The following is a 16,458-nucleotide window of genomic DNA, read 5'->3' as shown; positions in this document are numbered from 1 at the left end:
GCAGTCTATTGGTCATTTACCAGTAATGTTTCCATCCTTTTGGGAAATATAGATTATTCGCCAAGATAAACGTTGTTTTCATGCTATCCATGAGCTTAACGTTAGCCTGGGCACACGCCATCCATGCTACCGTCTCCGGGCAATGCCTTTAGCAATGGCTTCCCAGCAGACTGCTAACTGGCAAGCGGGCTAAAGGTGCTTCTTGAAAGGTAATTGGCCCCACGATAGCCCGCAAGGCAGACACTGGGTTGCACTTCTAAATAGATATGTCCACATGTGTTTGTGTGTTTCGAGGTGAGATGTTTGGAATCGGGATATGCCGTTATCAAATTAGGCAAATTGTTGATAAAAATGCACATGGAACATATTAGCTGGGTTTGCCCTTGAAGCACATTTTAGTTTAGTTTCTTCATGCTAAGGTGCCGGACAATTCAAGAGCACAAACATAATACATACATCCAACACGCATTAACAACAACATAGATGGCAGCATGAAAAGGCGATCCCTAAGAAGCAAGAAATGCTTGTAGCGGGGACCCGTGACCCCCCCCCACACCAACACACACACACACACACACACACACACACACACACACACACACACACACACACACACACACACACACACACACACACACACACACACACACACACACACACACACACACACACACACACACAAACTCACATCCATAGCTTCATCCCAGGCACAAACTTCCACAGAGAACACGACACATACATCTCGCAGACACACTGACAACACTAGGTTGTAACAATACATTCCACCACCGTCATATGTAGGTGGATAACAGCTTCTGTTATAGATTTTTTTATAAAGCCAAGAAGGACTGGGACATTTTTATGAAGCCTTCAAGCTTATTCCATATCTGTCGTCCCCTGGAAACAATACTCAGGCTAGTGCTCTTCAGTTTTCTTACTTTGTTATCAAATGGTTTTTCCTGGTATAGTGTGTGTGCAGTGGACGAGAGATAGGTACAAGCTCACATAGGCGGGTGTTCATATTATTTACCACCTGGTACATTGTGCATGCATTGTGATAGGTGTTGATTTCAGGAAGCTTGAGGAGACCATATGAGTGGAACAGTGAGGCAGTTGGAGCATTGAATTTTGACCAGGATATTGCACGTATAATCTTTTTCTGAAGGGACTAACTTTAAAAGATGACTAGGATATGTATTGCACCAGATGATATTGCAGTAGGTGATGTGGGGTTCAAACAGAGACTTATACAGTGTAAGGAGCGTTGAAAGTGGGAGGAAATGTCTTATTTGGAAAAAAAGTCCAACATATTTGGAACGTTTATTTAATAATTGATGAATGTGTCTTTTAAAATTGATAAATTCATCGAGTTCTACACCCAAAAACCTAGTTGATTTTACTCTTTCAATGACATGGCCATTGATAGAGGGACAGGTATTTTCGACCTTACTTGTATTTTTTGTGGAACGAAATATAATGTAGTTTGTTTTATTGATATTTAGTGATAACATCCATTACCGTTAATGATGCCTTATACTTGAATTCAAAAGTTTACAAAGAGGAAGTTGGAGGTGGAATAGATGCAGAATAGATTGCATGTTCATCAATGAATATGAACAACTGATATATGGATGATATTCCAAAACTGGAAATAATCTAGTATACTCCCATTTATGGCCAATACGTGTCGTGACTTCAAATATAATGTATGATTTATGTTTAACTCAAAAAGTTGACACTGTACAAAGATCTTGTTGCTGTGGTACTACAGACAGGGTCCAAAATAAACACCTGCCCCCCCGGGGCTACGGAGGATATATTTGACCAGTTGGCAGGTATAAGAGCATTCTCAAAGTTACTTTTAGATGGAGTACAGACGAGGCGAGGCATATTTGACAGCTCACAGCTTGATGATGTGGTTTAGAGGTTTCCTAGTACGAAGTTGCATTACTAATCAAAACAGAGGATTTCATCAGCTCGTCTTGGTCAGTGTACTCTTGGCACTGACGGCTGCTAACGCCACTCTAAGTGGGCCACAACAAAAGGGGTTTGCCCTCTTTGTTCTTCGAAAAATGTGCTCCTCTCATGCTTCTGCTGCCTTCTTATGAGGGCACTTTGTTGAAATAAATGGCTGTTGCGTTGTTCTGTTTTGTGTAAACCACATTTGGCTGGAAATTACTGCATCACTTAAGGCTTGACCTGTTTGTGCTGTGCTGTTCAAATATCATCAGTTTAAAAGAGTTTCTCCGCGATATTTGTGGATATTCCCGCACAAAAAATGTAAACGGGGCGGCCAAAGAAAATTACACTTTGCCACCAACCCTTTTGATCTCTGGTTTCGGATATTGGAGATGATAATTCAATCCTTAAAACAAGCTGTCACACGCCAATCTGTGCTTCTGGCGGAAACACAATGATCACAGCGCTGTGACAAACGAGCTGTTTACTCTCTCCGTGCGTTCCGAGCCCTGGAAAAAGCCACTTCATTAGGAGCTACAGCTCGGCCCTTGTTGCACGGCTCCATCTGCGCTGGGAAAGGCAGCGCATTGTTTCCAGTCTTTAGCCGGTGGATCACGGTGAATCATGTCCAGTGCTAGTAATCGTGACTTGATGTTCGTGTGGCAAAATTGTGTCGATAGAGTATTAATCACTATCTGATAAGAATTCACTCGTGATTCATATGGAGATCACTGAATGCTTGCGAATAGACTAATCGTTTATCTGTTTGTGTTTTCAGGCCTTGTCTATGCCGATTGGTCATTTCAAATATAAAGAATATAATTGAATCTCAAAACTAAATGTAGGAGGGCTCATTTTTTTAATGTTATGTTCTTCTCGTTTAATCCAGAGTGACACCTATTTTTCTTTTGTTATGTACCACTTTGGCTTGTGTCTCGTCGTTCTTCCATATACGTTTAAAGGTACGTTTAAAGGTACAGCCCCCCTTTCCGTTTCCGGTCAACAAGCAGCGAGTCTTCCAACAGAAATCAATGGGATTTACAAAATGCCAAATAAAACATGACACACACTTTATTTCGCTACGGTACTTGATTTGGAACATCAACGAACACCACTAACCACTCGGTGAGTTGCACATTTCTGAAAATTAAAGTTTAGGGTGGTTTTAAGGACAGGTTTGTGAATGCGTGTAGCCAGCCATTCTGAAGCAGGAAGGGGCAATCATAAATGAGCCAAATACCCGAGACAGGACCAATAGTCTAAATTTGCTCTACTTCAACAACCCAGAAAAAGGGGGCTCAATGTCCAACATACCAGAATTCTCCTTTAATGACCTATGTTAATTCCCTTGAATTTAATTTTGTGTAAACTGTGGATAAAAGCATCTGATTTAATAAGTAAGTAGTGGAATGTGTCTGGCTTAACTCTCAATCGATAACACAACTCGCCTTTATGTTGAAATCTGAAAGCCGGTCTGATATTTGTCACCTCTCCTTGAAACATCTGTGGTCCTGTTTATGCAAGGCTCTTTCTAAAGCTGAGGTCCATCCCTGGGCATACAGAAGTGCAGCAGCAGAGTGCGGGCTGCAGCCTGCACTTGCTGGGGGCCAGTGATTGATTTGTGTCTTTGGCAGCTCTGCTTGCAGTGGCTGGTCTCTATTTGCACACCTGCAAAGGCACACAGTTACTCTCTTACCCACAATAGTACACCTAAAGTGTGTGTGTGTCAGAGGGAGGGGGAGGTTGTTTGTCGGGCTGTGATTCTATGCAGAAACTTGTGGGATTATATTCATATTTGGTGATCTATAGCCACCATCCCGATCCATCTCTTACACCCGATAACAGTATGGCCGCATGACATCATTGTGCGCTGTTCACAATCATTGCAATCTTTGTTAAGACTGTTTGGGCACTGGTGCTCACTTAACCTTGCACGTAGAACGTACACGTGATGTGCATATTGCAGATGATAATGGGGATCTTAACGAGGATAATCGTCTGCTGTTCAGGGTTGAAGGGAAATATCATATCTTTGCCAAGGGTGTGAAATAGTTGCAACTATAAAGTCAGCTGAAACTGCTACAATTACTGCTACAACCATGTCTGAAGATGATTGATTGATTGATGATTGCATGTGGGAGAATGAAATAAAAAATGAAATAAAACGTCATGCAAACATGATTGAAATTGAATATATGAATATGCAATGAATCACAACATTGAAAAGCGTAAAATCCATGAGATATTAAAAGGATGATACTGAACATTTGTAAAACCTACCTCCCAAAATCCTCCTCTGTTCCGTCCTCCCCCTCCCCCCCTCGCCAGGCGCCATCCTGGGCCGCTCGGAGACTCAGCAGTGCGCCTACTACAACACCGGCTGGGAGAAGGAGCGCACCAACCGCAGCGGCGTGGAGCCCTGCTACGGCGACCAGGACAAGCGGCTGCACTGCTTCGCCACCTGGAAGAACACGTCGGGCGTGGTGACGGTGGTGAAGAAGGGCTGCTGGCTGGACGATGTCAACTGCTACGACAGGTAGTGACCAAATGGAGTGGACGAAAACGCTAGTTGTGTCGGCGCCCGTGAAGGATTAAAATGCGTCCTTTTTTTCTTTTTTTTCGCCTTCTGATTTTGCAGTTTTTTTTTTTTTTTTCTTACATTCACATCTTCAGTGTTCCCAGCCTGTTTACACATAGCAGTTAATGAGCGATCCCCACTGGACCCTGGTTTATTAGTTTCCTTATATTATTCATAGTGTATTTACTTTACCTTCCTATATCGATCTTTGAGGTATTTAATTTTTGGCCCGCATTGCTTCCGAGATTGGCTGTAATTAAGTTTCCCCATCAACCCCAGCTAGATGCTTATGTAGCTATTGTAATTACCAGTGCAGCTGTGAACTTGGCCTGAATGGCCGACTCATCCCAGAGCGAAATCAGGCAGGTGTTTGGACCGTTGACCAATATCTGCCGGTGTCGTGAAAGGACAAGGCTAGGGAGGCACGGGACAGCGCTGGATAGAGTTTAGTGCAGGGGGAAATGCTGCCAGCAAGAGGCAAACTATAGCGTGGAGCTGTACCCTAAACTTTGAGCAGTCGAATCATCGTTCTGAGTCTACTTAAATTGAAGAAAGTCATGAGAATTATAATAATCAAATCAAACTCGTTATAGAGGCTAGTGTAGGCAAGATTTGAGAGTCAGAAAGAGAGCCGAGAAAAAGGAAGGTTTTGAAAATAAAGTAGCCCTCCCTCCCCAATGTTTCCATGCCAAAATGTGCCATTCACACACTAATCTTATCTATATGTGATTGACAGGCAAGATGGATTCCCGAAACTAAGTCTCAAAGCAAAATGGTCTCATACAGCACATTCAGTTAATTGACATGCAATAACATTAACATATATTCTTACATTTCACGCACAAATATCTGAGAGATGACTATGCCCTATTTAACAAATTACACTCAAATAAAAGCCCATGATCCTCCATCATGCTTCAGATCTTGCCTACAGCACATTCTAATTGCCATGTGGGATTGTAAAAGGCCTAACATAAGCTATTATCCATGGGTACAAGAAAACAATAATAATTGTTACATTATATATCGGATCGAACAAAAGATTTACAACTACCAGATTTTTGTGGGAAATGCTCCCTCCAATATCCCTCCATATTCCCTCTCAGTAATTAAGTGATGTGAAGCGGGGGAATGAATGGAACGATCTGCGTCTGCGGCGCGAGTCCAGTGGTGTGAACTGAAAGCGGAAACAAGGAAACAATGGCTTTGAAGTGGGGTAATCCGAGAGGTTCTTTCACTCACTATTAGTTGCAAAGCACTTATTGTGGACTTTGTGTGCTTTACGGACATTAGTGAACACAAAAAGAACACAGATCAAAACAGGCAGGGGTTACGCACACATGCCCTCGCACCTCTGTCGGTATCCAGTAGTGCATTATCGCTGTTCTGCTAAATTGAATTATGCCACAGTTGTGATTTGCAGAAACGCATCATTCACATGTATTTAACATTTGTAATCAGTCAATCGCTCCTTTCTCTTTCTTGTTTCGTCTCTCCAGAGCTCTCCCTCTCCACAGAGACCGGCCAATGCCACTGTTTGATTTCATAGACCTTTTACATTAATTAGGATTTATTAAAGATTAGCATATATTATAGTGTAGCAACGTAATAGTAACCCGCATTTTCTGTCAAGGTGAATGCAGATGCTGACTTCAACGGCCGTTCGCTCACATAGTAGTCCTGTGTGAAGTTAATTTGTTTGTAGAGGGGGTTGGTCATGTAGCGGAGACGTTGCTCCTAGCCTTATAGACAGCTGTTGGGAGCACACACACACACACACACACACACACACACACACACACACACACACACACACACACACAGCCTCCTGGGACATAAAAGCCCATAAGATTGTGCTTGGGCGTGTGTGTTGATGCACTTTCACGCTTAATGTACCCAAAAAGCCTAACACTTGCTCCTTGTCCCGGTGCGGCCCGTAGCAGCCAGTGTGTGGAGAGGAAGGAGACCCCCGACGTCTTCTTCTGCTGCTGCGAGGGCAACATGTGCAACGAGCGGTTCCTGTACACCCCCGACAACCTGCAGCCCCAGAGCGAGTCCCACCGCCAGTTCACCGCCTACAGTAGGTCCAGAAACACACACACACACACACACACACACACACACACACACACACACACACACACACACACACACACACACACACACACACACACACACACACACACATGTACAGACACGTACAAACACACATGCACGCACACACGTATGTTAAGAATGTTAAGTAATCGCAGATTTATTTTACATTTGTTTAATATTTCTGTCCGTTTATAAATCGTTTTTTCATTGTATTTCGTGGAAGGTGTATATTTTTCTACGTGCATACTGACCGTCGAACGGAGTGACGGACAGACGGATAGTTAAAGATAGAAACCGGTAAAAGCAAACCAGGCAAGCCCTCCGTAAAGGGAAGGTCTCGCGGAGTCTACCAGGCCTCGGCTTTCCTCCCGGCCCTCCCTGCAACCCGCCCACCACACACCCATGCACCGCTCCCTCTATCAGTTCCTCCAGCACCAGATTGGGGTTAAATATAGTTCACCCGGCGCCATTACACTAGTTTGACGGATTATGTTGTGTCAAGAGATGAGTTTGTGCTGAGCTGTGTTTAGAGATGCGGTCATACTTCGCTGCCGCTGCAATTATCGGTCGTCCCCGCTGGATGTTATTTCTCCCTCTTTGTCGTTGTTAAAACTTTAGCTCTTCTACCTTTCTAGATTTGTCTTTGTGTGTTTTTTGTTTTTTTTGCTGCTTTCATTCCAATTTCCGTTTTTCAATTGTGGTGCTTGGAGTCCTTGAACTATACCATTTGCATAATGTTGAGATAATAAAACGTTCTCTCTCTCTCTCTCTCTCTCTCTCTCTCTCTCTCTCTCTCTCTCTCTCTCTCTCTCTCTCTCTCTCTCTCTCTCTCTCTTCCCCCCCACCCTGCTGCAGCGACCTCCAACACCTTCTCCCAGAAGCCCCATCTCTTTAGCACCCTGCTGTACACGCTGGTGCCCATCCCGGGGCTGACAGCTGTGGTCCTCTTCTGCTTCTGGATGTGGCGGCAGCACAAGCTGGCATACCCCGCCGCCCTCGTCCCCACACACGTAAGTCCTGCCCGGTGGGGGGTGGGGGTGTCATGACCGCGGACCCCCTGCTCACGGTGTCTCCCGCTAGATATAGTGCCGCGTTTACTAACGTGAAAAAAACTTCCGCGAATACGAAGTACAATATGAGGAGAGTTACTAACACGCGTTTGTTATTTAGGTATGGTTCTTTTTGTGGGTTTGTTTTTACAGTGACTTGAGGGATGTGACCAAACATCTGGTCCATTCATTTACACATGCTCACGTCTTTCTGTGGGTTCAGAGCTCTGTAGATGTAGGAGCCCTGCGCCCCTTCAGCGTAGGGGTGTAATGGATGTCCTTTGCGCAACATTGGGTCTCATGCAAGATCTTCGTCTTGGATCTTGTACAGGTGTGCTTCAGATTCAAAGTGTAGGAAATAGAGCTGTCAGTTAAACGCGTTATTAACGGCGTTAACGCAAACCAATTTTAACGGCGTTACATTTTTTATCGCGCGATTAACGCAATTATTATATTTAACAAAAAAAACATTTTTTTTTTTTTTCTTTGGCTCAAAACAAAGAAGCAGTAGCCTGACTGCTATGTTCAAATGACATTTGTTCAAAGCAGTCGTTTAATTGCACTATAGGCTCTTTTTTTGTATCGTCCTGTTTTGATCAGTATATGCCAATGTTGTTATCAATAAAAAATCATTTGCACAAGGCAAGCCGATGCACTTCACTATGTTGATAAGAGAATTAAAATGAGAAGAATTATGGGACAAAAAAATCAAGGGATATTTAGCATAGAAAAATAATTTGTGATTAATTGCGATTAATCGTGAGTTAACTATGACATTAATGCGATTAATCACGATTAAATATTGTAATCGCTTGACAGCTCTAGTAGGAAAGTGTCCTATATGATTTGTACACATGAGGGATTCCACCTTTTGGTGTATGAGTGTGTGCATTCATGTGAGCATAAGCAACGCCCAAAACAAGTCCTCCATCCGAAATCGCTCAAACTAAACCCTAACACATAACTTGACATACATATCATATTTAGCATTGTCAAAAGTGGCATCAGAGTACCTGTTGTGGTGGAGGAGAGGGAAACAAAGGCAGCTAATGCTATGTCTGCTAAAGCCTGCGCTGACATCGATGCCAAAAGACTTATTGTTGTTGATATTACTACTGCAAACTAAAAATATTAATCATGGCATGTTTAATATTATTGACGTTGTTCTGAAGAGTATGCTTTAATGCACAGCGGTTTTGGGCATACAGCTTCGCTTTATGCGCTGTGGTAGTTGGTAGTTTGAATGCATTAACTTTCAGGTGAGTGTGTGTCCAAAACCCAGCCCTAACACACACACCTAGGTGTGCACACATAGCTCAGATAAACCTGATGCAAATATCTCCAACATAGTATCATTGAAGTATCAGTCCATCAGCAAAGAGCTGCACGGCCAAAGATTTGTTCTAATTAACACTATTAGACCCAATACAATTTAAAACGTATTCATCAGTCAAAGCCATTCGGCCAAATAACGTTGTTTGTTTGCTTTTTCCTACCGTACGTGATTAGTTTAAGGCTAGACTACTCCTCGATGTGATGCGTGCCTCAGAGAGAGTTCTAAATGCAATGGTTTTGTTGAATGCCAGAATTGCTCTAAAAATGCACGTACAAACGAGTTAAGCACACATCTGTGCTGACATGTGCTTCTAGCTGGACGGCCATTGTTAGTCATGGTTTATGGTTTGTTATATTGAATATGATTATGGGGATTATTGCAAAGGACAGGGCCCATGTTTTAAAAGACAGTTGGTTGTTTTTAACAAAGACAAGCAAGCAACATGCTGAGGTCCTCAGCTGGTATAGGGGGCCCCTCACACTAGGGCCGTTTGCCTGTTCCGTGCTGCAGGAAGATTCAGCACGATCCCCCCCCGCTCCCCCGTGGTCACACTGATTGCTCCTTCATACATACGTCATTACGTCGTAATACGATAAATACGTCATCACCAAGCTTCCTTGCCGCCATAACAACAATGGAGAACAAAAACGTGAATGCTGTCGTCCGCCCAAATTTCAAGTAAACACTTGACTTCACTATCGCACCAATGTAAACCCACTCGTGAACCGCTTGCCGCTGTCACGCCAAATTTGTACCGGCTGCCAAATTTGTACCGGGCACGTCATCAGTTGTCCGTTGCCGGGCAGGTTTCAAAAAACATTCGCGCTCATATTGCCAAAGACGAAATAACATAATACAGATAAAGGATCGCTAGATAACACTTGTTTTTACTTTATATTTGTATTGTATTTATTTGTTTAATCAAATTTAGCTAGTAAACTGAGTGTTTAAAGTGGGTTTCAAAAAACATTTGCGCTCATGTTGCCAAAGACGAAGTAAGTAACATAATACAGAAAACGGATCGCTAGATAACACTTGTTTTTACTTTATGTTTGTGTTGTATTCAATTGTTTAATCCAATTTAGCAAGTAAACTGAGTGTTTAAAGCAGGTCAAGGACGAAATAGCACAATACAGATAACGGACAAGTGCGAATGAACGAGCTTGAAGGTTTGCGAATGTTCGTGAACCTTTCACGTCATTCGACGTGATGCCTGGCAACAGATGATCGTGTCGTCCGTTGCCAGGCAGGTTTGGAATGGATTACGTATGGATGACGTGCCCGGTACAAATTTGGCAGCCGGTACAAATTTGGCGTGACACCGCCATTGTTTAAAATTATTGTTGTGGGGAAGAAGGGCATGGACCTATAAAGAAAGAAGGGCAATCTGTACTTTGGCCACGGCACACCTCTCCCAAGTGTGCTGTGGCCAAGAGGCTGTTCCGTGCTGGAATACGGATGGCGTGGTCACATTAGCCAAACATTCTAGTCTTTAGTATGCAAATTAGCTCGGGCACGGGGCCATGCCCCTAGTGTGAGTGGCCCCTTTAAACACTGTCCTCCATAGCAGCCTAAAGACTGAAAGGTGACTCCTTCTCTGGATAATTTTGTCCTTTGCGGCTGAAAGAAAACATGAAAAAGGAGGCGAAAAATCAAATACAACAAACCAGCGCCGCAAATAATTAAGGCGTGCCGGGTTTTCCTGTGTGTGTGAATTGAAACAGTTGAACAAAGAAAACAACCTTCTGGCAGAACGTAACTCATCAGTTGGAAAAGTATGGAAGTAAATCTGTGCCATCGGATTTTGAAAATAAAAATAATTAATTTTTATGCATTGAAATGAAGTATCTGGACTTTTTGGCTCTGAATTTAACTCAATAATCATATTAATCTTTATTTTTCAATGTTAAAAAATTTAAAATCAAATATTCAATGTTCAAAAATTCGACGTAAATATTTTCAACGTCCCCAAATTCAACATGCCAAATTCAGCTGCAAAATTCAACGACAGAAAATTCAGCGTTAATATCCGGGGACCCATGGAAGAGCAATCGATCCTAGATGATAGATTGCGGTCAAGCAAGGAGAGCGGGAATAAGAGCGTCACTCGATTCTTCTTTCTCGATATAAACGTTAATTCTAAACAGCATTTTACACAGTAGCCTATAATAGGAAATGCTCAAAGGTAAATCAACGTCATTAAACACTGACTAGCTTTTTATGGGGAGAGATGCAACGGTGGTGGACCTTACTTAAAGGGATACTGTTTAAAAATTACTCCCATCTAGTGGTACAATTGTATATTGCATTCAAACTAATAGTGCTCGCTTGTTCAAAAACTACGGTGGGCAGTATGTGCCAAGAAGCTGTGTCATGACATCCAATACTACCTCATCGAGTCCTTCGAGTGATGATGAGGTTCGTTATTTCAAACAAATTTCAAACTGCATTGAATCATTAGTGTAAGCCAGTGATTTTCAACCTTTTTTGAGCCGTGGCACACTTTTTACATTTACAAAATCCTGGAGCACACCACCAACCAAAATGACACAAAATGATACTCTAACACAGTACATATAATAATAATAATGTAGTGGCAATTTGTCCTCAATAAAACAATAACTTGAAAATTAAGAAATCAAACAAAGCAATGTAATCAAAATAGCCACTGAGGCACCAGGGGGGACGAATCTTACGCAGTGCAGGGGAAAGAGTCAACTGTCCAGTCGTGAATTTAGATTTCTGCAGGTTTATTTTCCGATCTTCCAAGCAAACAAAACAAATGTGCAACAGTGTGAACCAGCAGCCTCACTCCTTTGTCTCTCTCGTACAGCTGGTAAAAAAACATGACCCTTCCCCGTGCCTGTCTTACCTATGCCCGCCACCTCTATATATAGGCTAGTAATAACTTCAAAACAAAAGCATAAACAAACTCAAATTAACTAATTTATAATACAAACGAGAAAATAAACATAAAAGTCATGTTATTTTATATTAAGCAAACAAACTAAATAAATGTTTTACAATAAAATCTAAGAACTGCATAGCTCCAACACATATAGTTAATAATATAATTTCTAAATTTATTTAAACTCACTTAGTGTGAAACCTTGGCCTGTTTCGATGAACACAAAATGGATATCCTGGCAGGAATGGTAGAAAGACACACACGAAGCTCTTCCTCAACAGCTCTCAGTTTTAATGTTTAATTACAATTAGGGCTGGCCCGAATGCCATTTTTCAGGCTTCGAATAGTCGTTGGTTTTTCTGAGCGAATATTCGAATACGCGTTCCAGAAAAAAACACCATCAAAAACAACATTAATAATCCCTATATACTCCCTGGAACCGATTTTGACAGTATCTGCATATTTTGTTGAATATTTAATAGCTTTTGAACGTTAAATAGTAGGCCTAAGTAGGTTGAAGTTCTTTAGTTATTCCCCGTGAAAGCGAACAGCGTTGTTCCGTTCCAAATCAGCTGTCCTCTGCCATCTCAGCCCTTACGGGAGCTTTTCAATTCATCCTGGAACGTGCATCTTTTCAGGGAATTTGTACAATAAATCCATAACAAATACCGAATATTGATTGTCTTATGTGTCCATATTATATCCATTACATTGACCGGGTATTCCCAAGACGCTCACGCTCTGCAGCAAGCCAGTCACAGTTGATTGGCGCGGCGCTGTACAGCGAACGTAAACAAACAAATAGGTTAGCATTTCGTCAAGTATTACTTTTTCCTCCCGAGATCCCGCTAATGTTGTGTTATAAAGTAAAGGGAAACAAGATATCTATTCTTCCTCCACCTCTCTCGCTTCTCTGCTTGGTGTCGCTGACGCTTATAGTTTGCCTCCCTCGCTCTTGTAACGTCACGTAGGCCTACGTGGAAAAAAACAACGAAGCTCCGAATACTGATTTAAGCTTTGAATACTAATTTTCCGAGCAGCCGTTAGCTGTAAAAATCCATAGATTAGCCGCACTGTTATATAAGCCGCAGAATCGAAAAATGGGAAATAAGGCGGGGCTTATAGTCCGAAAATTCCGGTATATTATCTGCGACACTTTATTACAGCACAGACACCCGACAATGGTTAGAAAATTTCCCACGGCACACCTGACGATCTCTCGCGGCACACTGGTTGAAAATCACTGGTGTAAGCTAATGATGTATGAGTAATTATTCCTCGAGCAAGATAGTGAAGTATTTCAGTCATCATTCACGCTGGCTCAGAGTGAAAACGCGTTTGCATTTCCTGTACCACGTAGTGCTTTTTGTCCCTCTCGGCAGTTCATAGACCGGAAGAACATGGAAGCCTCCATGAAGCTTACCCGTCCTATGTAACTACATATTAATTATTCTTCGCTCAGGAGGATAAGTGAGATTTTTGGCAGAGATAATTTTACACCAATGAGGACTTATTTATGAATGAATAAGTTGATTTGAGGTAATAAATGACCGAAAATATTACACAGTGTCCCTTTAACGCTCTATCGGTCTGTAAAATGCAAATCAAATGAAATGAAATGTATTTATTAAGCACATTTAATAACAAGGTGGGGGGGATCTTATGTTTTGATTATAATGCACACCGTTTTTTTGTTTTTTTTACTGCAGTATGAAGTAAACTATGAACTAATTCCTGTATGTGAAGTGTGTGTGTGTGATTGCAGTGACTTGGCTGGATTTACATACAACGTAAGTGTAATTGTAGTGGGTGAGTCACCAATTTGCGGCAATTCGCCGAGGTCACTTTGCCTACGTTTGGTGTGATGCTGGGGCGATCTGTGATGTGATGCTGAACCCCGCTGCCCACTGTGGAACGAGAGTGCGAAGCTGACAGTATTGCGCAACTGAAGCGGCAGCAGCCTGTAGTTCCAGTGGAAGCACGGCGTACCTCGGGAAGAGGCGCCCGACAGCACCCTGCTTTTAATTTGTCATCCTCTGTAGCCTATCATGTCACTCGGTGCGGAATAGTGTTGCCTCTGCGCGCTCGTTGCGCTCTTGTTATGCCACCACAGAGGCTTATCAACGTTTTTTTGCTACAGCCACTTAAAGTGCATCCGGTGTCACAATAAGAATACCCTCAATCCGAGTGATCGACGATACAAACGTTAAAGGTTGGGTATGGAATTCTCTTTTTTGGCAATTTTTGCAAAATTACTTGAAATCATTATCATAACCCACTTACAGCCACTGAGTTAGAAGTACTGACATGAAAATTAAACAAGTCAATCATCTGTGGAACGGGCAGGGCTCGAAAAACTCCAGCCAATGATTTCCAGAACCACCGAGTGGCATTGGACAGTAAGTACGTCAATCAAACGGTCGTACTGCACTCCCGCTCCCCGCGCGTGACCCCTTCGTGCACGTACTCAAAGCTCGTGACCCAGAGCAAGCTTGGTGTCCTGCGGTAGCTACTGGAGCTAACTAGCTAATGGCTGGCTCTCACATCTGTGTTCGCTCGTGCATGATTGCGCGTCCATGTACTTGGAATGGGTGGAGTCAGAGTCAGCGTTGAAGGAGAGGGGGTAGGACCATTTGAGTTGTGTAAAATCTGCTGGCATTTCGCAAATCCCTTACCCAAACTTTAAAGGCCCACTATGCAGGATCGGACATTTCTTCGCTGTTTTCTTGGTTGGCGCATGCACCTTTCTCTACACAGCGCCCCCTACAGCTTCGTAGTAGATATTTTACAACGTTGACGACCCTTCCCCATGCACTTCTACGCTAGCCATGTGCATTTGTTTTCAAAGAAGCCGGCGAATGCGTGGAGCCATGTCCGAAGTAGATTTTCATAAAGTGTAGACAAGGTTATACATTTTTTAAATGGTGTATTTGTATTGCAATAAACATAAATCCATCCTTTTTTATAGTGGACGGGGAGAATTTATATCCTAGATTATCTTTGGTTGAACAAAGTTTTATCTTTGGTTGAACGGAACAATCAGTGTAAGAGTGTTGGCCAACATAATAATCTAAATAAACAAGAACCTAGATTCGGGGATTCAGCCTGTATCTGGGGGACGAGACAGACGAACAGCAAAACACCCATGGAAACAAAGGTGTTTCCATGGTTGCAAGCTAGAAACACACAGGGCTCACAACAAAACGGTTGAGAAAACACATTTTTACAGGGCTCACAACAAAATGGTTGAGCAAACACATTTTTACAGAGACTATCAACATCAAGAATACCACAAAGACAAAGTTAACCCAAGGATACTTTCACTTTCAAAAGTAACACTGCCAAGTCGGTGTCTGATTTGCAGTCTTCTATTTCTTTCAGTTCACGCTATTCCTGAAAAGCTCGTCCAACGTTTACTTGTGTCTGGCCTCTCTGTCGGTCAGTCTCCCTTTTCTCTTCTTCTGTTCCTCCGACATTAGGTTTCTCTGTCTCTTTTTAGTCGGCTGATCTATGATGAATGTAACAATCCCTTACTTGTGTTTATATCGAGCCGGTTCCGTGTCTGTGCCGTAAAGCAATACGCTACTTCGCGAGACCCGAGACTCCCGCGAGAGTGGGTGGCGGGTCGCCGGCAGAAACTTGCATATTCCCTTTCTCCGCCAAGATGCGCTAGGGGGAGTCGAAACAACGACCAATCGAACAAAAATGAATAATAGAACCATCGCAATGACTCTTAACCAATGACTCTTAGCCGGTGCCATGTTTGGGGGTGTGTCTGTGCCGTAAAGCATTTTCGAAACTAAAATCTGACTACATCTTCGAGGCGCGATTGGATACTTCCGCTGCGTCACATCTGGATTGTGTTGGTCCGAACAGAGCAAGTTGCATATTCGCTTTTTCCTTGGAGAAGCGACTTGGGGCAATGAAACACCCGCTAAACGACCCAGAAATGGTTGTAGAACGATCAGAACGACTCTCAACCTGCATTAATAAGGTTATTTTGGCTAAAATTGTTGCATAGTGGGCCTTTAAGTTTTAAGCTTGGGGATGTTTCGGCGCGTGAACGACTTCATGCCTGTCTACGCTTCAAACTCGTGCATGTTGCAGAAATTGGGCAACAGCGCCCCCTAGGGTCACACTTCGGTGGCTTCTCTCCCATCAAAAGCTACAGACAGTGTTTAATGACGTTGATTAACCTTTGAGCATTTCCTATTATAGGCTACTGTGTAAAATGCTGTTTAGAATTAACGTTTGGGTCAAGAAAGAAAGAACCAGCGAGGGACGCTCTTATTCCCACTCTCCTTGCTTGGCCGCGATCTAGCATCTAGGATCGATTGCTCTTCCATGGGTCCTCGGATGTTAACACTGAATTTTTTGACGTTGAATTTTGCAGCTGAATTTGGCATGTTGAATTTGGAGACGTTGAATATTTGATTTTGAATTTTTTAACATTGAAAAATAAAGCTGAATATGCTTTATTGAGTTAAATTCAGAGGCAAAAAATTCCAGATACTTAATTTCAATGCATAAA

At 42.6% G+C, this 16,458-nt stretch overlaps 1 protein-coding gene across 2 annotated transcripts in view; it reads left to right on the top strand.

Moving 5' to 3' along the window:
- LOC130381763 (activin receptor type-2A-like) overlaps positions 1-16,458 on the top strand; it is an 82,269-nt gene that overhangs the window by 13,992 nt on the left and 51,819 nt on the right. For both annotated transcript variants that reach the window (XM_056589520.1, XM_056589519.1), the window contains exons 2-4: positions 4,288-4,495; positions 6,478-6,617; positions 7,490-7,644. In XM_056589520.1, the coding sequence (XP_056445495.1) occupies positions 4,288-4,495; positions 6,478-6,617; positions 7,490-7,644 (503 nt within the window). The remainder of the gene's footprint in view (positions 1-4,287; positions 4,496-6,477; positions 6,618-7,489; positions 7,645-16,458) is intronic.

Source organism: Gadus chalcogrammus, chromosome 4, assembly GCF_026213295.1.
Source record: "Gadus chalcogrammus isolate NIFS_2021 chromosome 4, NIFS_Gcha_1.0, whole genome shotgun sequence".
NCBI lineage: Eukaryota > Metazoa > Chordata > Actinopteri > Gadiformes > Gadidae > Gadus > Gadus chalcogrammus.
This window is presented reverse-complemented; position numbering and strand designations above follow the sequence as displayed.